We start from the raw sequence: 23725 nt of genomic DNA, 5'->3' as shown, positions 1-23725 counted from the left end.
CCTTATTTTAAATTAGGGTTTTAGTGTTTGGGGTTTTTCTCACAGCTGCCGTTTACAAGCAAGATGCCTTTTCTAAATGTTCTGTATTTCCATTTAGAGGCTGGCTTTATGAATAGCAAATATAGGCCAGTAATTGAGAAGCCCTGTAGAATTTTCCTGGTTTTCAGATGTAGGAAATCACCCTTAGGTTGTTCAGAGACTATATTAGGCTGCACAAAAACCATCCAGCGTCCTTGTCAGAAAAAATCAGCTTGAGTTGCAGCTGACAGAATGCAGAGCTTGCAGTACACCTAGTACTGTTAAAAACATCTGAGCAGCTATAGAAGCCTCCTGCGTGAGGAAAATGTATTTCTCCTAGGATGGCAGAGGGGTTAAAATTTATTGAAAAGTGTGATCTAAATCGGTATTTTCCAGAAACTTTTTTGAAGTCATTTTCAGGGCGCAAAGCAAAGTACTTCTCATTAGAGCTTCAGTGGTTATCAGTAACCCATAAGCCTTGTTTTGCTGGCTGCTTACTGGTGCATTTAATAAAATAAAGATCACTCAGTGGTGCCGTGGGCAGCATGCAAGGTGATAGCCATATTTGCTTACTGTAAATACAAGAGAAAATCACACACAAACCGGCTGTAGTTTTGACAAGTATTAAGATCCCTCTTTACATCTGTACTTCTGTACCAAAGTGCAATTAGTTTTCCTCGCACAAGGATTTCTGTTTATCTTATTCTGCTTGATTACTTGAGTATAATCGCACCGTTTGCTTCATTGCTCCTGGTAGTAAGCTCCAGTTTAAAAAGGGGAGGATGAGTGTGTGTAAATATACAGAATTCTGCTGTAAGACTCTAATTTATGCATCTGGATGACAGCGTTTTCTTAATTTTTTTCCCTCCTTTACTCTTTCTTTCCACAAGGTTTGGTTCATGTACATCAGATTCCTCGGCTTAATAGCTTGATCTGTGATGTGTCAGACACGAAGGACCTTGCTTTTAGATTAAAAAGGAAGCTGTTCACCATTGAGGTAAGAGAAACAGTTTTGTTTCACTATTTAAAGCGCAAAAGGTGGAGCTAATCCCATCTCTTATGTTTCATTTTGTGAAATACATAAAATATGCATCTGATGTTGTAAATTCATTTCATCCTGGTTTTGCTGTCCTGAACAGTTTTATAAAATATTGTAATATGCCTTCTAATTAAAAACGTCTCGTTTGCTGCACTAAATCGGTCCGTTATAAATAGTTTATTTTGGTTTAAAATGTACATAGAAAGTAGGCCACAACCTTCAATAACAAAGCATGACATGTTTCTAAGGATGTCAGGAGCATATTTAATTAAATGTTAATGACTTGCTCTTACTTGTGTTAGTGGGTGGGAAAGTAGCTACATGTTATTACCCCAGTAGAAGGATTTTAATGTATAATGCTGCCTAAAATTGTGTGTGGTATGAGGGATAAGTGTCCTTATCAGTATTCAGAAACCATTTTCTTTGCATTACTGAAATCACCTTTCGCTCTTTTATGTCATTTTAAACACAGTATCATTTACACTAATGTCCTTAAGTAAATTTCCTACTAAATTTAAACTTTTTTCTGTGACCTTTATGCAGACAGTCCTGATAGAAGGCGGTAATACAAAAGATGTATTTCATTTTAATCTTGCTAAAGAGCAAATGAATATAGCACTATTAAGCAATTAGAGCTGATGTATTTATTAACCAAGTAATGCTTAGAGATGGAAGATGGCTTTTGGGGGGATGTGATAGTCATCGGTACAGTGTGGGCAAATTTTTTTTTAACAAAGACATAAAACAGCCAAGCATCCCTGACAAACCATTTTGTTTAATCTCTTTTCAAATGAAAAGCTCTTAAGCAGGCCACTTGTCTTAACTGCTTGAAACCATAAAAAGAGAGAATTGCCACCAATAAATTAGCATATTTTTTACTCCATCACCAAATGATGGTCAATGTGGCTTGGCACTGCTTTGGTGTTTGGGACTTCACCCTTAAGTGACCACTTTGGCCCTTATTTGACCCTCTGCCCTTTTTAGCTGGCCACTTGATAAGGTAACTTAAGGGTTCCCTCTCTTCACTGCCCCCTCCCCTTCACAATTGTAAGTAGCCCTAACCTATAAATCATTGAAAGGGCCCTATCAAGTGACAAATTAAGGTGCCCTCCTCCTAATTAATGGTCATCAATGTCTTTAATTATCTAATCCTATTGAGAGTAGTTAATAGTTAATCAGGCAGCCAGTTCTTCATGCAGGTCATCTCTGCATGAGTGCTAGAAGTTTCTCAACCAGAGGTATCCTCTTCAGAAGCCACTTAAAGGCAAATATGTGAAGGAGAGCTTTTTTTCCCAAAGACATTCCTTCATAATGTTTCTCACTTTCCAGAGAATGCAGGTAGTGAAACCAGGCATTGGGAAGTATTAAGCCATTTTAACAACTGCTTTTGAGCAGTACATTAGAAACAAAAACCTTAGTAGTGCATGTTTGGTTTTAAATGTTCTTACTGTTTTCAGAAGTGCAGAGAAGCATGCACGCTCATTTCACAGTATAGTAAATTCTCATTTATTATAGCTATGAATTAGAACATTTGGGTTTTTTTCCCTCACTATGAATATTGACTCAGGATATTATTTTTTCTGTCAGACATATTTGGGATTCTCATTTGTAATGTAGTTTGGAAGGGGAAAAAAAAAAAAAAACTTAACCAGGAGGCTCTGTAAAAAGAATTTAATTAGCCATGGGGCAGAAGCATTGGAAACCGGGCTGTAGTGGAACTCTTGGAACAACCTGTTGCCCTGGATGTCTGTAGATGACCCACTTGTGTAATTTCTCCCTCCATTGCTCAACTGCAGCTCCTTTTGAATAACTTCAGGTTTTGTTAGAGATATGCTTTCTATAAGCTGAACTGACACAAACTAGCCCTTCTTGAAGATGTTAGATCACTGTCCTACTGTGATCTTCCTATACACATTTCACTAATCTATAATACATATGTTTTTCTTCCTCCTACTATTAGGGGAGGCAGACTACAGCTAGGCTGACTAGAGCAATGAAGTCAATAAGAAAATGAGAGCAAGGGAAAATTGAATTAAGAAGGAATGTGAATACAGTCTTTTAAAATGGGTTTCTGCAGTTACAATGTGATGAGTCAGCAGTCAGGTTTGGTTCTGGGGGTAAAAACATAAAGCAGCACAACTGTGTGATACAAGCAACAGTTTCTTTATACAAAGTACAAATGAGCTTATAGCTTCTTTAGTGTGTAGCTTAAATGTGAAACGAAGGTATATTTTGAGTATGTTACAGTTTTTTGGGGAAGCTTCTGCTTAGTTATATACACAATTTAGGGTAAAAATTGAGCTCTGCTTGAAATGCCCCTTTAAAATCAAATTATGTAAGAAAAGTTAGAAATACACAACCTATGATTTATGGCAAAATTTCTCCAAAAAGGGGTTTCATCACTAGATCGTTCTTTTTAAAATTCTTATTTTTAAAAGAAGAGCATGGGACATGGATTTTCTTACATCTGGATTGCTCATCAGTTAAATAACTCTTTATGGTTTGGCCTTCGTCAGTAAAAAAACCTTTAAATGTCAAATCCGTTTTATTAGATTGCAGTTTTGTGGGAGGGACTCCGCCTCTTCATAGTCTGCGGAATCATTTAACTGTTTCAGTATTTCTTGTATCTCCTTCATCAAAATAGGCTTAACTGAAATCTAAAGGGATTTTTTTTTAAATTCAGGATGAAAATGTTTTTAATGAATATTTACGAGTGTTCATTTTCCATTTGTAAATTATGAGGTAGACCCTTTCCAGGAAAACTTACATGTTTATGGTGAAAGGTGCAGTAGCTATATCAAGCTTTCCCACATCTTCACACATTAGTTACTAGCAATATGGTATTATATGCAATATTATCAGAGATCTATCTTATGTGCATACCACTTTAAAGGACACAATTTTGAAGTTAGCCTGTCTAATCCTATTTCTTCCCACTTTGGAATCTTAATTAGAAGGAGATAAAAACCATCATTTGACTAAATTATTGTCTTGAATCTGTAGCAAAAGGTATAATCCGCAATTGGGCCAATTAGTGTACCCCATAGTTAGCTATGCTGAGGCAGGAAACTTGATTAGATCTGACACCAGCCTAGTTCCCACTGTTGTTTTGCCAGGTATGATGGTCAGACTTCAAAGGGCTTGAGGCATCAGCAGGGCAAGGTTTGGAGGCCAGCTTAGGTCCGGTCGTTAATCTCTCTGCTAAAACCACAGCAGCCCTCGCACAAAACAAGCTTACACGACACAATCATGCGGTATTAAAGTTTGGGTTGAGTCATGCCAATTTGCCTTTGATTTTCTGATGATTGACTAAAAGATGGCTACATGACTAGACACATACTGAAAGTTTACTGATTAGGTAAGTTCCCCAAATATTTGAAATATTTTTTGATTTCTCAGTTAAATGATATGACAACCCGTTCATCTTAATGAAACTTTTCAGCAGAATTGTTCTTGAAGTACTTTTTGCTTTGTTTGTAGCTCTGAATGTAACCTGTATCAACATTCGATAAATTTTATAGGAACATTTTGTTCAGTTTTATTTGATAGAACTTTATCTTTGTTGTTCCAAAGCCTCCTGTATCAAAGCTAAAGGAATCTGTGCCTAAATTTGTTTTTTGCATTCCTCGAAATTTCTAAGGAAACATTGTTTGTCTTTGTTATTTAGGTACATTTACAATTACTCGCAGAAAGGGAATTTCCTCTTAATTATTTTCCACCTCACCATTGAGTAAAGCACTGTTCCATGGCTGCGATTACATAAGTGTTCCTTTCTTTTGCAGTCTGATTTGTTGAAATATTGCAGTAACAGTGACATGTTTCCATTCTGAGAAAAGCCTAAGGCTGCTTTAGTATTATTCCAAATGATTGAAATTGCCATCTTGCTGACTTTCCCTTGGGCAGCTTAAGGCCTGTTTACTTTTGTATTTGTTTCACATGTTCCCTCTGAGTTTGGCTGGCAGGACATCATTACCTGGTTTGACAAGACAGTTGGAGAAGGTTCATATTTGATTAACTCCCTTTGTTACTGTCGGGTCAACATAAACCCCTGAAATTATGTATTTAAAGTTAAAACTTTTGAAAAATTCAGATAAATGCTTGCAAATAGGAAAGTTTTGAGTTGTTGTTTTTTTTTTAATTCCCTAGTTTTTCTTTACTGCTGATAATTTAAGTCTTCAGGTAACAGTCAATTGTTAATAGTATAGCGAATAAGCTTTTTCCTACAAGTTGTATAATACCAAATAATTGTATGTCTAATAAATAGTTGTTGTGATTTTCTTTTTATTTTTATCAATACACAAGAGCCAGCTAATATGATTTTCTTTTTAATGGCTATGTAACACCTGTGCAAATCGGAATAAAAATCTTTAAAACACAGCTCAGTTTGAAGCCAAGTGTCATATAACATACAAAGAATTGGCACACAGCAGAAATAAGTAGGTTTCCAGAGCCTGATGTCTGAGTTCAGGTGATTCTTTTCTGAGGGGTGTTTCCTAACAGGAGAAGAAGAAAGTCAGAATTAGTGGAGTCCAGTGGCAGGCAGACACAATATGGTACTATGGAACACTCTGCGGTGCATTTTTCCTAATGGCAGTTGCCAGAGTAAAAGGTTATGTCTTTGTTTACTTTTTGTAATCACAAAACTTTTTTACTTTTGTAGTCACAAAACCCAGCAATTTAGTCTGTATAGAATTAAAAGTAAATGTATGATTCCAATGGCATCAAAATAATGTCTTTTCTTCATCTATCAATAAAGGACTATAAGAAAATTGATAATTGCCAAAATAAGCAAAATTTAATTGGAACTCCAGATATTCATGTGTATGTTATGTGTCCAGCATTGGTATTTGGAAGAAGACTTAGAACTCTTTTCTTTTAAGATGGTGAATTTGACAATTAAAAGGAAATACATCTTAGGTATCTTCCATCTGAAATCTCTATATTTCTATTTTTTTCCTTTTTTTTCATTCTACTCCTTTTCATTGCTTATTTTATACTGACTTTACCGTGGTAAACTTTTTATTTGCAAAGAAGTGCAATTAGCCACTGCTGTAGATTATTTGCCAAAACAGGTGGGTAAGCCCAAGTCAGAACTGATGCCAGCAGTGGTTCAGTGTGGTATTAGCATAACACAAGTTTAGTCCTAAGTGATTCAGGAGATGGTGATGTCACTGAGCACCAGAACTGTGCTCCTGGAAACATTTTGTAATTATTCATTAAACGCAACAAGAGTAGGTATGGACGTAATGGTTTAGGGTTATTCGTGCGCTATTTCTTCCTGAGGAACAAATCAACCCTCTCACCAGTACCTATGGCATCAGCATATATTTAAAACACGCACATATGCCATACCAACCTCTGTATCAGTGAGAATTAGAAAGTGTCCACTGTACCTCTAGTAGCATCGCTTCTTATAAGCTTCTTCCAAGGAAGTTCGAAGCAGCCTTCATTTATGATTCACCCTCCACTGATGTTTATAAAGTTGAGTAATTTTGTAAATAAACAAATGCATTTGAATTACTGAAGTACTTCGGACAGTATTTTAACAGAAAGAATCTGTGAGCCTGAGAGCTGACAAAAGGCAAAACATTGATTTATTAGAAATTTAAGTAAGGTGATAGTTCTATAGTTAGAACTATCTAACTAGTTAGATAGTTCGGTCGGTAAAACATGGAAATGAATTCTCGTTCACTGAGATAAAGTTTGCTCAGTGTAACTCCAAGGCTAATGTATGCTGCACCATACATGTTGTAATACTGGGAGCTTAGTCAATATACTTTCATATATAGACACAAGCAACTTTATACTTTAAGATCATGCACTGGTGACATTACAAGACTTGACCCCTCGGTTAGGGCTTTTCAACCTTAGAATGGAACCTACTTTTGCCAAGCCAGAGGGTGACACGGTTGTGACTGCCTGGCTGCCCAGTTCCTGGAGCATGCATGAAACTTTACAGGTATTCCTGGTTCAAAGGTGAGACAGAATTTCTCTGAAGTGTTACAGAAAGTGTATTTCTTTAATTTCCTCATGTAATGAAATCTCTGGGGCCTCTTGTCCCCATGTATTTGAGAACACAAGTGCCCTTGAGGCTTACGTGGAAAACTTCTTTCTTCTCAGCCTGCCTTGAGCAGATAGCATCTTAACTGGCAAACTCTAGTGCTTGATGCTCCACTTCAGCTCAGGGACTCAAATGCAGGGAACTCTGCATATAAAACTAAACTTTCTAACAGAGAGAGGTAAATCACTGTGAAAAAATTCAGCTGAAATTTATGCCAGTCAAATCACTGTTGCATTGATTTTTCCTGTCTGTTTTCCCTATGATGTTAATAAAGACATTACCACTGGCTTATTTAAACATAGATCAGAAGATAGTGATTATAACACTATAATATTTTCTTAATTTAAAATTAATAATACTTCAAAAAGATTCTCCTGAAAAACTAATTCTGTCATAATTCCAAGCTCCATTCTGCATTATTTCATCTAGTAGCCAGTTCAGGTTCTCTACCTGGTATGGTGTACTTCACTGAATTGTTTTGTCAGATGCTGTCAAGCCAACCTACCATTGTTAAAGAAAATCAAACTAAATCATTTTGGCATGAGCCTTCCAGGAATAAGGCACAGAATATGAAGGGTTTGATGAAATCAAGGATTTGATTTCAATATTGTAAAAGACTGCCTGTCAAAAATGCATTACATTCTTTCAAACAATTTTGAATAAATAAACGGGTTTAAAATTGTGACAGTACAATTTAGATAAAGTTTTGGGAGATATTTTTAAATTATAATAACTTGAGGTAAAACAATACTTGGAGTGCTCCTATTTGAAAAGAAAAAACCCTCTGAATTCTAATCAAGTAATAACTTTTATGCATTATATGGAATTTCAGAAGACTTGTATCTTGTGAACATGTGGAAAAATTTAATTTGAAAGTACCACCTTCTTATTGTGTAATGCTGAATAATGTAAATTAAATTATTTCAGTATTCTGAAGATGAGCACAGGATGGTACTGTTAACTTTTAGATTGCACATGAAGATTTGTAATATATTGACTGTTATATTTATTTATATTTATTTCATAATTAATTTTGGTTTATGGGTTGTTTGACATTATAGAAGTATAGCATGAAGGTTCCATTCAATTTTCCAAAACTTTTAACACTTACAATACAGTGCGTCTGCAGTTCCTTGTCAGTAAACAGAACTCATACATATTTTTATTTAAACAAATAATTATGTTATTTAGAAGTATTTATACCATAATTGTGTTGTTGCAGTGGAAGAGCATGCAACAAAGCCATTAATGCAATTAAAGGTCACTTGTACATATTGTAATGGACTGCTCATTCACAGGATCTGTGTTAAGGGTCAGTGCTGCAGCATGAAATGGATTGGCCTTGTTCAGTCTGTAAATAAATGGGTCAACTTATCATGTATTTGCCAGACAAATGAAGTAGTTGGCATATTCCCACTTTCTTAGTATTAGAAGACAGATAGGCTGAAGAGATCTTTTGTAAAAATGTTGGTTGGTAAGGTGAAAAAACTCTCTATCCACAAGGATTATATTTTTCACTTAAAGTACTAACTTTAAAGTACTAAACCCACTAACTTCTGTGGGTATGTTAGAAAGATATCAATGGTGAGTTATAAAGAAGCAAAGAGTTAAGCACCATATTCATAGTAGTTCTCAGCAGGAGCTGAGTGCCAACCCCGTTAAATTCTCTTTAAAATACCACCAAATTTTAATACAAATATATTTCATAGTTGTATAATGTTCTCACTTTCAAATAATAGCGAATTGAATCATGCCATTACACAAAAAAACAGATTTCTGAATTTTATATATCTCTGTAAATGCTGGAAAATAAAAATCAAAGCTTATAGGAAGTCACATTTCCTCAAGCACAGACCTGTATCATACATGAACCTTGTTGAACTGCATTGACGTAGGAGTTCAGGGCTGTTACTGAAAAGTTGAGAACAGGATGACTTTGCATCTCCACATGGAAAGTGGGCATCCGTCTGGATCTTCTTGTCACAGTAATTTTTGTTCTGCTTTTGATTATTGATCTTTGGGTAAAAAGTGATTCAAAATGCTCTGTAAACTAGGAAACTGTAAGATAACCCTAATGAAAAAAATGAAAAGGATTAAAATGTCATTTTGTAGGAAAACAGAGCGATGTTGCCAAATGTTTGCTATGACTAGTAACATGCTTAATCAAGCAAATTCAAAAATGTTTTATTGTAATTTTGCAAATTCAAAATTAAGAGTTAACATTTCCAGTCTCATGAAAATATTAGTGATTTTGGAAAAATGTTAATCTGTAAGGAAACCACAAATTTATGGTTTCTTTAAATTTTTCTCTACAAAAAAATGTTCTGTACCATTTTGCTGATCTGTTTATTTTACTGATTCACAAAGATTATTACCCTTTACTGAACCGTTAACATACAGGAACATTTTTTTATTTTCTCTTCATTGAGGGCAAACTAGTCTTATTATTCTTAGTCTGAAAGACTTAACAAAAGTGCCAAAAAGAGACAGGAGAAAAAAATATGCGTAGTCTGCAAAGTACTGTAGGTGAAGAAAAAAAAATGTTCTGTAACCATTGGCAAATACTACTTTCTGCTTTGGCCAAATTATGGGGTATTATTTGTAATTCCAGAGTACATTTTATTTTTATATTCTGGCCAAGAGGAGTGTGCAAAAAGTAGATTGTCATAAGCAAAATGGCTGAGGACTCCAGTGCCTAAGGCATAAATAAACTTGGTCATGCCATCCTTATTGCTGTCTCTCTCATAGTTGTTTTAGTTGCGTGGTTTTGATTTTATTTTTTTAAAATTTGCTTTTTCTTGGTCGTACTACATGTGTTTTTCTGAGGATTCTGTTGTCATGTGTAATGCAATTTAAAAATTCTCATTGCATGTTAAAACCCAACAGTTTTTGAAATACCAAGTGAGACTGGCTCCAAGAAGAAAAATATTGTTTATTGCATTTAAAGGGATATTTCTGGCCAGCTTAACATTAACATAATATTAACCCCTTTCAGAATAATAGCTTGAATTTGAATGGCATTAACAAGTAACAGTTCAGCTCCCCCTTTCCTTATTCCTTCCCTCTGAAGAAAGTGAGCAGTAATTGTATAATGTACAATAACTAAAGCTTTGTATTGATGTCCATAAATACATAAATAAATGAAGTGAATTTGGCTTATACCAGCCATAGACTGCTTGACACTCAGAAAACAGCTGGTAGTGCTCGCTGAAAATAATTTGCTTCAAATACCTTATTTCAGGTATTTAAGGTTTGAGGAACCTATGGTTTTTAGCTTATGGAAATACTCTCTCTGGCTCTTCATCTTCTTTTACCCTACTTCAAGTCTGTTATAGAAAGAGTTACTGAAGGATTTTTTTACTCTGATGTTCATAAAATTCATGTGTTTACAAAACAGTTACCAAAGGGACTTACTTTTTTCTCATATTAAACCACTAATCTTTGAGCAGTTGTCTGCTTGAGTCATGTTTAAAAGTAAAAGCAGAAAACAAAAATAAAGAAGTTTATCACTTCTAAGTGGGACGATGTGAGTATTGCTGTGTAAGAGAAATCAATTTCACCTTGCATCCAAAACAGTGCTTGTTATTTTTAAAATAACCTGATTGCTTAATATTTAAAGTCTTAAGATCTTTAGTAATCTTTGCTAAGGAGCTGTACATTCACTTGTTCTGAAAAAGATAGGCTTTGTGTGACTTGCATATGAACATGTCCATTGAGATGGACAACTTGGCCACGGTAGTTGAGTCTTGGGGGGACTTCTGAAGTCTCCATGATACACCCAGAATACGTACTGAGGGTTTGAATAGAACCTTAATGGTGTATTTGTAAGCAAAACGTTTGACGTGTTTGGATAATAGCTATACAGTGACCTGCCTTGTCATTGAGTTGGCCTCAGGCCCTCCAGCTGGAGGAGTGAAGAACTGTGCAGTTGGCAGATAGGCTTGAGGTCTGTGAGGGGCAGAAAAGCTTTAACACCGGCAGTCGCATTCCACTGTTCTCAGACAAGGATTACAGTGTTCCAGTCTCGGTTTTGGACATGCACCCTTACTTTCTTTTATTTGTGAGCCAACACACAATCAAATGAGCAAGAGGAAAAGTTTTGCTTGCGCACTGAATCTCACTGGTATTTCTTGAATTTAAGGGCTTCTACGTGCAGCCTGAAGTTTGTATGGTTACCTGTGTATTGGCAGAAAGCACAGTAGAATATGATGATTTAATACAATACTCGCTGCTCTTTGTTTTTAATCTCATGTATCATATTAGAGTGGAAAAAAGTAAACTAAGGAAGACCTTGGTCTTTGGGTTTTTTTGTCTTAAAGAGGTAGGTGTCCTGAATTGGTAGTGCTCACTTGCAGATTGAGAGTAGGAACCAAGCAGGGAATGGTTGTTCCCTGGTGGTTCCCAAGCAGGGAAGCTGCACTCTCAGGATTGACCAAGGAAAGTCTGCTCGTAGATATAGCCACAGCTTATACCCATCTTGATATACAGTGTGTGTGATGTATAGAATAAACACATCCCTCAACCACTTGATCTGCCATATGCTGCTAACTGAGCAGCATTTTATTTTCAGCACTTTATTATGTGGTGTTATCCATCGGTTGCATCTCTTCTCTCATTGATTTATTAGGGATTTAGTAATATGTTGCTTAATAAATACTGTCGTCTCTTAAGTCAGTTATGTCTCAGGTCTGCAATCTAAAGCCCCTGAGGCAACACCATATACTTCTTAATCAGTACTTCTCACCTTTTGGCTTAAACGTTTGTAATTCTGGGCAGATAACAGGTTTCCTATGCTGCCTCAAATGCCCTTTCAAAAAACTTTTGCTACCAGAGAGTAGTGTGACAAGAGTTCTATGAGCTTTTGCTGTTATTGTATAGGGAAAAATGGTTCTCCTTCTATTACGAGTGTTTTTTACAAGATACAAACCAGTACTTAATTTGTAATTCTTGTAGCTGTTAAAATAAGGAATTAATAAAAAGGAAATCTACTGTTTGTACTTAGATCTGATCCTCAATAGTAACATAGCCATGGGCTGTTTGTGCTTGGTCTACATCATCTAGACTAAAAATAGCCTTCCTGTCATTTTATTGGCAGAGTTTTAGCTACTCCTTTAATTCTGTTTAAAAATGGATAGAGAGAAAGACAACATAAATATTGGATGTGTGCAGATATTCCAGTAAGTAACTAAAAGGAGATTCCTGGTGCTTTGAAGAGCTGTATAGTTAAATGGAATTCACATTTTGCTTAGGTAAAGAGGCATCTTGTAAATTATCATCATCTTTAAATGTATTAGGGTAATTTTTATGTTTGTATTTGTATCATTAGAGTAGATACTTTTAAATATCTAGGCATTAACATATATTTGTTTTATTTTATTAGTGTTGTGCTTAGGTTTTGTTCTTTTTAGGTTTCCTTTACATTTTGTTAAGAAATTACTAATGAGATAGTTCATTTCTTATCAATTAAATAAAAAGCCACATTATTTCTAATTTTTCTTTTAATAAAGTAAGTTTTTGCAGAGTTAGAAGATAAATGGCTACTGCCTCTAAAATCCAGCAATAGTGTGAAAAACTCTGTTTTGTTATGTTTTGTTTCTTGAAAACCTGTGGAAACAGCGAAGGAAGAGCTGGCTTGTTCTTGTTCTGTCTGTCCTAAGAAAATATGGGCTGCTTTAGGAACTTTCAGGACCACAGTTACAGTATGGAAAAGACACAGTTTTGAGGTGGACTTGTGTCTGTGTTGGTTTCTTCATGATCTGAAAAGGGCATTCTGGCTTTGAAAAAGCCATGGGAATTAGATTCAGGTTACTGAAACGCCCCTAAACCCACAAAGGAGAATTTTTGCTGTGTTTGTAGAGTAAGGCTCTAAGGTAGAAGGGTTATACTGAAGGGATTTCGTCAGTGGATTACTTATAACCTTATAAGAATCACTTTTTCCGTGTGTAGTGTGAACAATTATGCACATGGCATGGTCTCTTCTATCTTGCTCATCCACACCATGGTGTGTATTTGCATCTTTCAGGACAATATTATTCTGCACATTCAGTTTAGGAGTTGTTTGTACTCACACAAATAGGTACATCTGCTATATTTTCTTGCAGCATTTATTTGGGTTTTGTTATTTTTTGTTTCTCGGGTATGTGTTTTGAACTTATATTGTTACTTTATTAATTGATCCAGAAGATGAACACTTATTGAAGGTACAGTAAAGAAAATGTGTTTGAAAGTAAGTTAACTGCTGCTTTTTGGAAGGTTGGTGGTGGTGTTACAAATGAGATTATGAAAAGAGAATCAATGTTGTAGTTTTTACATTAGAGCATCTGAAGTAAAGTGAATAGTTGCATTCCATCTGTTGCAAATGCATAGCATTGACATATGGGATATCAGTTTTCAGAACTGATAATCAAAGCAGAGTATTTACCTGCGAAAATTGGGCATAACTAGAGTTTTGTTATATGTAAAGTCTAGACATCTGGTAAAAATATTTATAAATAAAGCAGAATTTGTATGAAGCCAGAAATAGAGATCATTTTTATTGAGAGAAGTATCACCGTTTATATGAAGTGTTTAATTAATGAATATTCAAACTATTTTATGAGGGTTTTTTAAGCTTTTTTTTTTCTTCAAAGAGTAAGTATAGTTCCATACTAAATTACATTCCCAAAAGATTTACTGTTCTCACCATAATAAAAATATTGTAAAATTACTTCCTATCTTGAAAAATCAAACCAGCTATTCTTGTTTCAAGTTTTGTCTAATATATTGTTCCGTATGGTTATATGATAAACACATTATTCCTTGAACAGGAATTAAGAGTAAAGCTGCCAGGAAGGGGTTTTGTTGTCAGAGTAGTTCCCGCCTCATGTTTTGTAAGAGATTTCATGGTCCCATTGTAAAGAGTGGATGATTTAAAACGTGTTCCCAAGATAAACTTTCCCATTGTCATTAATGAGGATGGATAATACTGAGTGACAAGTGCATTAGGAATGACACAGAAAGAGCTGTTAGATTTGTCAGAGCATATCACTTCAGGCAATGAAACTTGAGGACATTCTCTTTTAGCAATTTTTTGCTATTTATTAGAGAACCAAGGATTGTGATTGCTCACACAGGTGGATTTTACTGTTTTATTCATTAAATATTTAGGTACCTTTGAAAAGGTAAAGGTGATAAATATCACCGTTATACTCCACTGTGAACACTGCCAATGATTGCTTTGCTTACAAATAATTCAGCCAAACTAATATACCTTTCCTTTGTTTTAAAAATGTTTATATGGTAGATAATTTTAAATTTGCAATTTTTTTACTGAACAGGAATATTTGAAGTTATATAATAAGAGCTGCTCTGAACTGTCAGAGTGAAGTTTCTGGGGTAAAGAAGCTTAAAATTAGGACACTATACGTGTAATTTACATTGACTTAAAAAATCGTATTTCTCCATAGAGAAAGACTTTTTAAATATTTATCTCTGAATAATTAATAATGTATGACTTTTTCTGGTGTTTAAAATCTTTCCAAACTACAACATGCCTATCAATTTCCATTTTGAACATGCAATTGGTCACTTTTTTGCCTTGATTCATCTTGCCTGGCTGCCAACCAAATTTTGCCTCCGTGTACCTTCTTGACACTAATAATGACTGAGTTTCTGTTCGTTTGCGTGCAAGATTTCCCAAGCGGCAGTTTGGGGCTGGGATAAACTATCTATCATGATTGCGTACAACTAATCTGCCTCAACCAAACCACCCAATGATTGAAATTGCATTTGACAATTCACCTCTCCTTGGCGTGCCTGAGGTGAACATAGCTACAGACCATCCCCGGAAGGGCATAGCAACTCCTCCATATGTTGGGGAGGATCCTTTTATTTGTGTCAAGAGACTTTTAGCAAAGCATGTACAGGCAGAGATTTTTTTTTTCTGAGACTTCCGTGTTTTCAGATGCATGGCTGCCACTTTCTCCTAGCCAAAGCATTTTGGTTTTGTGAAGCATTTTCTGATTTTTAATTTATTAAAACTGTTAAACACCTCTGAGATAAACCAGTGCGATATTGGATGTATAGGAGATAAAAAATTCAAGAGGTATTTAAAATGTCATGTATTGTTTGTTAGAACGTTATGTTATTAATAGACCAGTAGTGCTAGTCAAACATCAGGCAAGAGGCCTGTTACCGTGTTGACCTTTACCAAAGCTTTCACCTACTTGGAGTATTTTGATAATACAGAACCTAGGAACGAATGACAAAGCAAAATCCACTTCTGGCGTATAGGAAGCCTTTTAATTCTTTTTCAAATTGTAATTTATTCATATTGTATATACTTACTGGTTTGAAAAGCAGTCTGTAAAAATATGATCTGACAAAACAGACTGTTTTTAATTCAATCTTTTAATACTCAATCTTAAGAGTAAAAAGCTTATAGGATTGCTTTTTGCTAAGTATTGTTCTTTTTGTATGAAGTCACTTTTGTCATAATAGTCCAAATAATAGCCTATATCATCAGGAGGGCTGCCTTTCATTAGTGATGTGTATGAATAGCATTGGATATAATTAATTTGTTCAAATACAAAATTTATGAATAGTTAGGGTAATGAAATTGTATTTCTAGGGAGATAATTTCTTTGTGATTTTCTGCTATAGCTCAATATATTGAGTTAAAAGATACACTGTTTTGATATATGGGTCCCTTCCAACTAGAGATATTCTATGATTCTGTGATAATCCAGATAGAAAATACTGAAGAATTGCATTTTGGAGTATGCTTTGATTTCTCACTGGTTTGTGTAACAGCCTGTTTTGTTGCTGTATTTTTGTATTTCAACAGAAGCATAAAGATCCACAGTAAAATTGTCCTTTCAAATAAGTACAGGCTGTTCCTGTCGCTGAAAAGGGGAGTTTCAGTGGTACACACGTAACAGCATGACTATCAGCCTAACTTTCTTTCTGACACATCAAGTTATACTTCTCTCCCTTCTTAAAACTGAAATACATTTTTTCAAGCACTTTCACTCAGCAGATTAAGTTCCAAGCTGAATTAATAATCCTTTTGAAATGCTTGACAGCTGAGTGTAGTACATCTATCTATTTTAGTTGTGGGGAAGAAGCTAAGTAATATGGATATCATGCTTTCTTTAGCATTCCCAGCCAACGAGTCCAGAAGAATCAGGACCTTTTTGAATATATAAATCATTAATCTTAGTAACCAGCTGCTCTGAAGGCAGGGAAGAATAACTCAGGCACACAGCCATGCTCAATTCACTTGTTAACAGTAGCAGTGTACTTAATCTACCCATAATTTAGGTCCTGCTTTCCATATTTATTCATTTTTTAATTATAATTCATTTTTTTCTCAACCTCTTTTCTTTGAGTGTGTCTCTATGGCATAAGGTGGTGCCCAGTGTAGATGTTGCTGTCTCTAAACTAGCTCTCATGGGTACAAAAATCATGGAGCAGATCCTCCTGGAATCTCTGCTAAGGCACATGGAAAATAAAGTGGTTGGTGACAGCCAACATGGCTTCACAAAGGGCGGGTCATGCCTGACAAATTTGGTAGCCTACGATGGTGCTACAGCATTGGTAGATGAGGGAAAAGCAACAGACATCATCTTCCCGGACTTATGCAAAGCGTTTGACACTGTCCTGCATGGCATCCTGGTCTCTAAATTGGAAAGGCATGGATTTGATGGATGGACCACTTGGTGGATAAGGAACTGGCTAGGTGGCCACACACAGATGGTTGCAGTCAACGTCTCAATGTCCAAGTGGAAGCCAGTGACGAGTGGCATTCCTCAGGGGTCGGTACTGGGACCAGTGCTGTTCAACACCTTTGTCAGAGACATGGACAGTGGGATTGAGTGCACCCTCAGCAAGTTTGCTGATGACACCAAGGTGTGTGGCGCAGTCGACACAGTGGAGGGAAGGGATACCATCCAGAGGGATCTGGACAGGCTTGGGAGGTGGACCGGTACAAACCTCATGAAGTTCAACCAGGCCAAGTGCAAGGTCCTGCACCTGGGTCACGGCAATCCCAAGCACAAATACAGGTTGGACAGAGAATGGATTGAGAGTAGCCCTGCGGAGAAGGACTTGGGGGTGCTGGTGGACGAGAAGCTCAACATGATCCGGCAATGTGTGCTGGCAGTCCAGAAAGCCAACCGCATCCTGGTCTGCATCAAAAAAAGCATAGTCAGCAGGTCGCAGGAGGTGATTCTCCCCTTCTACTCCACTCTGGTGAGATCCCACCTGGAGTACTGCATCCAGCTCTGGAGTCCTCAGCACATGAAGGACATGGACCTGTTGGAATGAGTCCAGTCGAGGGCCATGAAGATCATCAGAGGGATGGAGCACCTGTCCTATGAGGACAGGCTGAGAGAGTTGGGGTTGTTCAGCCTGGAGAAGAGAAGGCTCCAGGGACACATTATAGCAGCCTTCCAGTACCTGAAGGGGGCCTACAGGAAGGATGGGGAGGGACTCTTTATCAGGGAGTGTAGTGATAGGAAGAGGGGTAATGGTTTTAAATAGAAAGAGGGGAGATTTAGGTTAGGTATCAGGAAGAAATTCTTTACTGTGAGGGTGGTGAGACACTAGAACAGGTTGCCCAGAGAAGCTGTGGATGCCCCATCCCTGGAGGTGTTCAAGACCAGGTTGGATGGGGCTTGGAGCATTTTAGATATTCAAGAAGATATGCCTTGTAAAGAAAAGGTGAAGCTGTCCAAAATGAGAAAAATTAATATATTATCTTTTTTTTTAAAATAAGCAGCAAGCTTTAAAAAAAGATCTGACACATCATTTTTAATAATCTGGTGGACTTTAATTGTACACTTAAATTTATTTCATTTGTCTTCTTACACCCAGTTATGCCCTCATCACCAACTAGTCTGACCTTAGGATCTCTAAATGTACGTATATGCAATTATAGTAGTCATTGAACTTTACATTTTAAGATAAAAATGCAGTTATTTGTAATTTATTCCAAGCAACTTCTCTATATTAATCTAAATAAGATCATTAGATGGCCCTGTGTAAAGTATTTACAGGCAAAAAGAAGTTCTTTTTATTAAATAAAGGATTTCCCTGTATTTCTTTCTGTTGAGTGATGCATATTGATACAGTTTTTGCAATTCAAGCATTTCAACCATTGCTGACATAGGCTTTAACTGCTTGCACATTGGAATATAGCACACAATATGGCATGTATAAATGGTGTCATATCTCACTAGGTCTTTCCACTGGAAGTCAGTAGTGCCCAAGATAGATCATAAAACTTTGTCTGTCCTCTTGAATGCCGCTTGTGCATGGCATTTTAGGCTTTAAAAGTGTAGTACCTGTCTTTGAAACATTTTAAATCAATATCAGACAATATTGTTGGGATACAATGAATGTTTTTATATATGAAAAATAAATATTTCCTGTTTTGAGGAAATGAATGCAGGTTACACTGGAAAGTTACAACCTAAAGACATCTATAAAATAGATAACTATTATGGTAGCCTTCTCAAGTATCAAGATGCAACAAACAGCAGGAATCACAGATTTCTATGTGGAGGTGGTCACTTCAATTAGCATGAGATTGTTTCTTTTAAGACCAACATACAAAATTTTCCCAAGTTCAAATTAAAAATTATCTGAACGTTTTTTTGTATATACTTAAGTATATATACTCTTATAAAGTGGGAGGTTGAATAGGAAAGTTATTTATCATAATCAGACTCTGATAGTACTTTAATGGATTTGGGATTGCTAAGTCCTGTGGGTATTCATGCATCCTAAGTAACTACAGCAGTTGTGACAGCAGTGAAGCTACTGGTAAGAATTCTTCAAGACATTAAAACGTCATAAACAGCAGATAAAGTTGATGCAAATCTAGTCTGTAATTCAAGGAAGGCTTCCCCATCAATTTCCATATCTACACACACTGCGGTGATTCATAACAGCTTTGTTATTGTAGAAGCAAGAAGAGATCATTACAATGCCTTTGTATTACAGAAGCATAATTTTAAAATCCACTTGAAATTAAATTATTGCTTTCGGAGACTGAAAATAGAATAGATTTTTAAACTTCTACTTCAAAAAAAATAGTAATTTTTATAAAAGAGAATATGTAATTCTCTCTGTCGTGTTGATAGAACTTCATGTATTATCAATCCTTTGAAAAATCCTTCATGGACCATACATAATTGCAATTCCTGGGATATGACAGATGTTAAGAAAGTGTCAAGTGAAACTTTGCATTCACTAAAGGCTTCATGTGAAAATGTACCAAAAAACTCATTTTGTGAGTTTTTTTTTTCAAGGAATGAGAGCTGTTCACACAAAACTGTACTGTGGAGACTGCTGGTCTGTGAAACCGAGCAGACCCTGTATATGTTTGTGCAGATGGAATCAATAGAAAGCTGCGTGGGCGTCCGGTAGATATGTCTATAAAACTCATACCCGTTACTTAAAAAAAAAAAAATCAGTCTGAAAGTAAAATAATAGCAGAGGCATTGTTTGCCCTTTCAGAGAGCAGGATGAATCTTAGGGGATTGGATTACAATTACACTTAAAAACAAGGATACTTTGGCTTGGCTAAAGTTGACCCCAGGAATTCAGCTGATAACTCCTTTTCAGTTTTTTCATAAGAGCAAGTGCCCAAATAGGCATAACAGTAAATGGTTACAATGTGTCAAACATACAATTTTTTTATAGTATGAAAGAAAAGACATGAATATATCTAGAGACAGAAATGTCTTTTTTGGGGCAAGTGTTTACATACTAGTTTAAGAAAGACCTGATCATTGTTCAGGTTCTTTGCCTCAAAATACTCATAGTATATCCTAAACATATATATGGTAAGACTGTGCATTCAGTTCAAAATAAAGTTAAGGCACATGGCTGAAAGAACATATGGGACTTTGAATGAATTTTGGGTTTCATCAGGTATGATCCATGGCAGAACAAACAATACTAATTGCAGGAGTGTTCCTCATTATGACTGACTTATGCAGAAGTCTTGAAAAAAAGTATAAGAGCTAGCAGAAGAGAGCATGCCAAAAAAAAAAGGTGTTGCATCTAATAGAACAACAGAAAAACACCAAATAAATTATAGCATCCCCCCTTGAAACTGAATAGTGATTTTTCCATCAGAGCAGTCTGTCAATACATTGTGGTATTGTGATATGTTGCCGTGTTTGTGTTTCAAAACTAGTTTTGGGAAGCCATTAATTTTAAAAAAAACAATATTTTAATATCTTACAGATGTTGAACTACGTTCCAGCTTTTTCTACTGAATTAGCAACACTACCATACTTCAAGAGAGCTATTGGAAAATATTTAATTAGCAACGTTCATACTATGAATTTTAATGTTGGGCTGTAGACAATTGCAAAATCGGTAAAAACAAAGTAAATAGAACTAGATGTAAAGTAATAAATCAGGCCACATAGATAGCAGTTGTGATGCATATTCTTTATATAATGCTGCATAGTTTATGTCTTTGAGCTGTGGTTACTGTTTTTTGGCAGATGTCCCTGCTCATCCTATGCTCCTTTTCATCTGCCCACCTTCCTCATCTTTGTTTTAAGAATCATGATAGGAAAATCCAAGTAATCTTGCTTTTCAGACAAAGACCCCAGATACTGGAATGCCTGTAGCAGCTGGATTAATGCCTCAACTTCTTTACTACTACACTTGATTAGCAACCAAACTCTCTTGGCTTACTATGAATATGAACTCATTAACAAAAGAAAGGCAGGTAGTCAGTCTTATGTCCTAGAGATTCAAAGAAGGATTCTCTGTCCTCTGGGATGGAAGTTCAACTGACATCCAGAACTTCAAATCAAGCTGCTTCAAATGCTGTGGGCACTGCCACTAACTGTTTTCTGAACTCCTTAGGAACATAGAGTCCTTGTGACTTAATAGTGTTGAATTGCCAAAAGAAATGCAATCTCTGGTTGGAAAACTACTGTTTGATGCATTGTTTCATTCGGCTCCACAATTGATGAAAGTTCTACATAACATTAAAAATTCTAGGCTTATCCTTAGATGTCTTTGCTTCTTCCCAGAGCCCATGAAGACAAAGACAGAAAAAAGCTTTTTGCACAGACTGAAGCCTGTTCCTCATAAATATTCAAAGACTGGCTTCAATCACAAAGAACAGAAAAACATATCAATCCAACCACTTTTATTGATACTTGGCTACTGATTCAGGTGTTTCATCACACTGCCTTTCCTCCTCTCAGCGGAAATCTATGAACCATTTCCCTTTTTTGGATTTTTCACCTTCAGTCTTCTGCTGTCTTGGCACTTTTTTGGAGAAAGGCCTACTCTCGTTGCAGAGTATATAAGACAGATGAGTTATGGACACCGTCACCATTGCTTATTCAGTTCATTTTGTCTTTCTGCTGTTACACAGTCTCCATGTCCTGTAATGCTTAGGGACCCTGGTTAGATAAATCTGCTTCAAAAGAAGACAAACCCACTGTTGGTTGGAGTCATGAGGCACCTAGGAATCAAGGATTCTTACTGTAAGGGTTTCTCTCTGCACAATAATAAAACCCTAAGGTTTTTGGTGTCCTAATCGTGCCAGGCTCTACACAGTAGCACAGATGATGAGTGGATCTCACTGTTAAAGTACACCTCTTTCTCCCTTGCAAGTTCCTTCTCAGCAGTTGGAAGGGTGTTGTGTTGCTTTGTTGAGTGAACAGGTTCATTTGTTCTCTTGAGTCTGTCATCAAAACCTAGATCTCAGTCCCTGTGGTTCTGGACTAGTGATTAAGGCTAAAGGAATCTCCATGGTCCTATATCTTAGCTGGACAAAAGCTTGCTCCTGGTCTAACTCTCCTGGTTTCTCTTGCTCTGTCTCCTGTAAAATGCTATTTTCGAAGACTGCCTCCGTCTCCAGCAGCCCCTCAGGAACCTTCTATCTTCTTCTCTATATGGTTGCCTTCTTCATCTTTGCTAAGCCCTGCAGCAATCAAAAACTTCTTGTGCAACTGAGATGTACAGGAAGAGGAAAAACCTTGCATTTTCTCCTATTCCTTTTGCAAAGAGAAGAGAAGAAGGAAAAGAAAGGCAATGTCAGGAGCAAAAGCTGGAGAAGAGTTCTGTATGTCATGGCTTTTGACTGTTTGCCACTACAGGTGAGACTGTGCAAAGAAAATTAATTGTACTGTGGAGAGAGCTACACATACACATACACACACACCCTGACCCTATTGCTAATCCTTTGGCTGCAACAAGAATAGTGTTTTACACCTCTATTAGGAAGAGGCTGGAAGAGCTGTTCAGGCTCACGGTGCCATTCCTTATCTTCTTAAGCAGAGGCAAAAGTCAGTAACTTGCTATGTTAGGATTTCATCAACATAGGTTAAGCCTTCAATTAGTTCAGCACGGAAGTTCTGTGAAAGAGGTTTCCATAGAAGAGGCAATTTTTTAGGAGTGGTTAAAGGAGTATAATGAGATAGTTTTGTGAATTTTCATGTGCCGAGCATCCCAAACCTAAGAAGAAAAAGCAAGAAATAGATTTCACAAATAGAGAGTAAGTATACTGCTGTTCAAGAGGCAATATGTAAAATGAGGTTAAATTGCTAGGACCTTGAAAATGAGATGTGGTTTGTGTCTGCTTCAGTAGTAAAAAATGGGATAATAGAAGGGCAGAGGGAGGTTAGTGTTCCTGACCAAAGGACTGGGCTAGGAAAACAATCTTTGCAATAATGTTTAGAATATGCCTAAATTTATCAAGACAATAAAGCAAAAGACTTCAGAGAAATAATTCAGGTCTTGACAAGGGTAGTGTAAAATATATGGACTGAGACGAAAAGTTACCTATTAAGAGTGTTATAAGGGAAGTATTCCTTTCTTCTTATTCTTTACGATGCTGTTTAACTTTTGAGAAATGAACTGCCACAATCTGAGTTTGCAGTGTCTAAGCACTAGTCTTACGCTATTATGAGTGATCATATTATCTCTATAATTAAATCTCCTTGTATCCATTATCATAGCCAATATTATGAGAGTCATGGATCTGTTGAGGAGTTTTTGATGCTTCTTCCACTTCTTGTTTTGATTCCCTGGTTTGACTGTTAGCTTTCAGCTGCTGCGTTCTGTGCAAGAATACTACAAATACCCTGTTAATGTAAATTTGATTGAGGTCTCATCTGATTTAGAAGTACCGTTTACATGAAGAATGTTTTCACAAACACACAACAACCAGTGTCAGCTGTATCTGTGTGTCCTGGTAGCCATAACATAAATGAGTCATAAAAAGCAAATGACATAAGCAATGTGGTTGGTTTGCTTCTTGATTGGACTATAAATACTTGAAGTGTATGATTTCAGAGCCCTGTGGAGCAAACAATGTAAGAACTAGTAGGAATATCAGACTTAGCCCTGAAGAATTCTGGTGAAACGTATATCACTGCCTATACCAAATGGCAGAGGGTAGCATTGCCAGGCTGAAGTCCATCATGGGCATAGACTCTAAGTGATTATAATTTAACATTGTGAATCAGCCTTTTCTTCTAGATTTCTGCCTTTAGAGAAGCTGTGTTTTGACTGTAGGCGGTTTCCATATAGTCACTCACTGTCTTTGGTAGGCTGCTTGGATGCTTCCATGCTCAGCTTTGTCT

The 23725-nt window shown here is 36.4% G+C and overlaps 1 protein-coding gene across 1 annotated transcript in view; it reads left to right on the top strand.

Annotated features, from left to right (window-relative positions):
- The window catches only part of ELP4 (elongator acetyltransferase complex subunit 4), a 145729-nt gene that overhangs the window by 62515 nt on the left and 59489 nt on the right, over nucleotides 1-23725 (top strand). The window contains exon 9 of the mRNA XM_074149418.1: nucleotides 909-1015. Coding sequence (XP_074005519.1) covers nucleotides 909-1015 — 107 coding nt within the window. The remainder of the gene's footprint in view (nucleotides 1-908; nucleotides 1016-23725) is intronic.

Source organism: Numenius arquata, chromosome 6, assembly GCF_964106895.1.
Source record: "Numenius arquata chromosome 6, bNumArq3.hap1.1, whole genome shotgun sequence".
Taxonomy (NCBI): domain Eukaryota; kingdom Metazoa; phylum Chordata; class Aves; order Charadriiformes; family Scolopacidae; genus Numenius; species Numenius arquata.
This window is presented reverse-complemented; position numbering and strand designations above follow the sequence as displayed.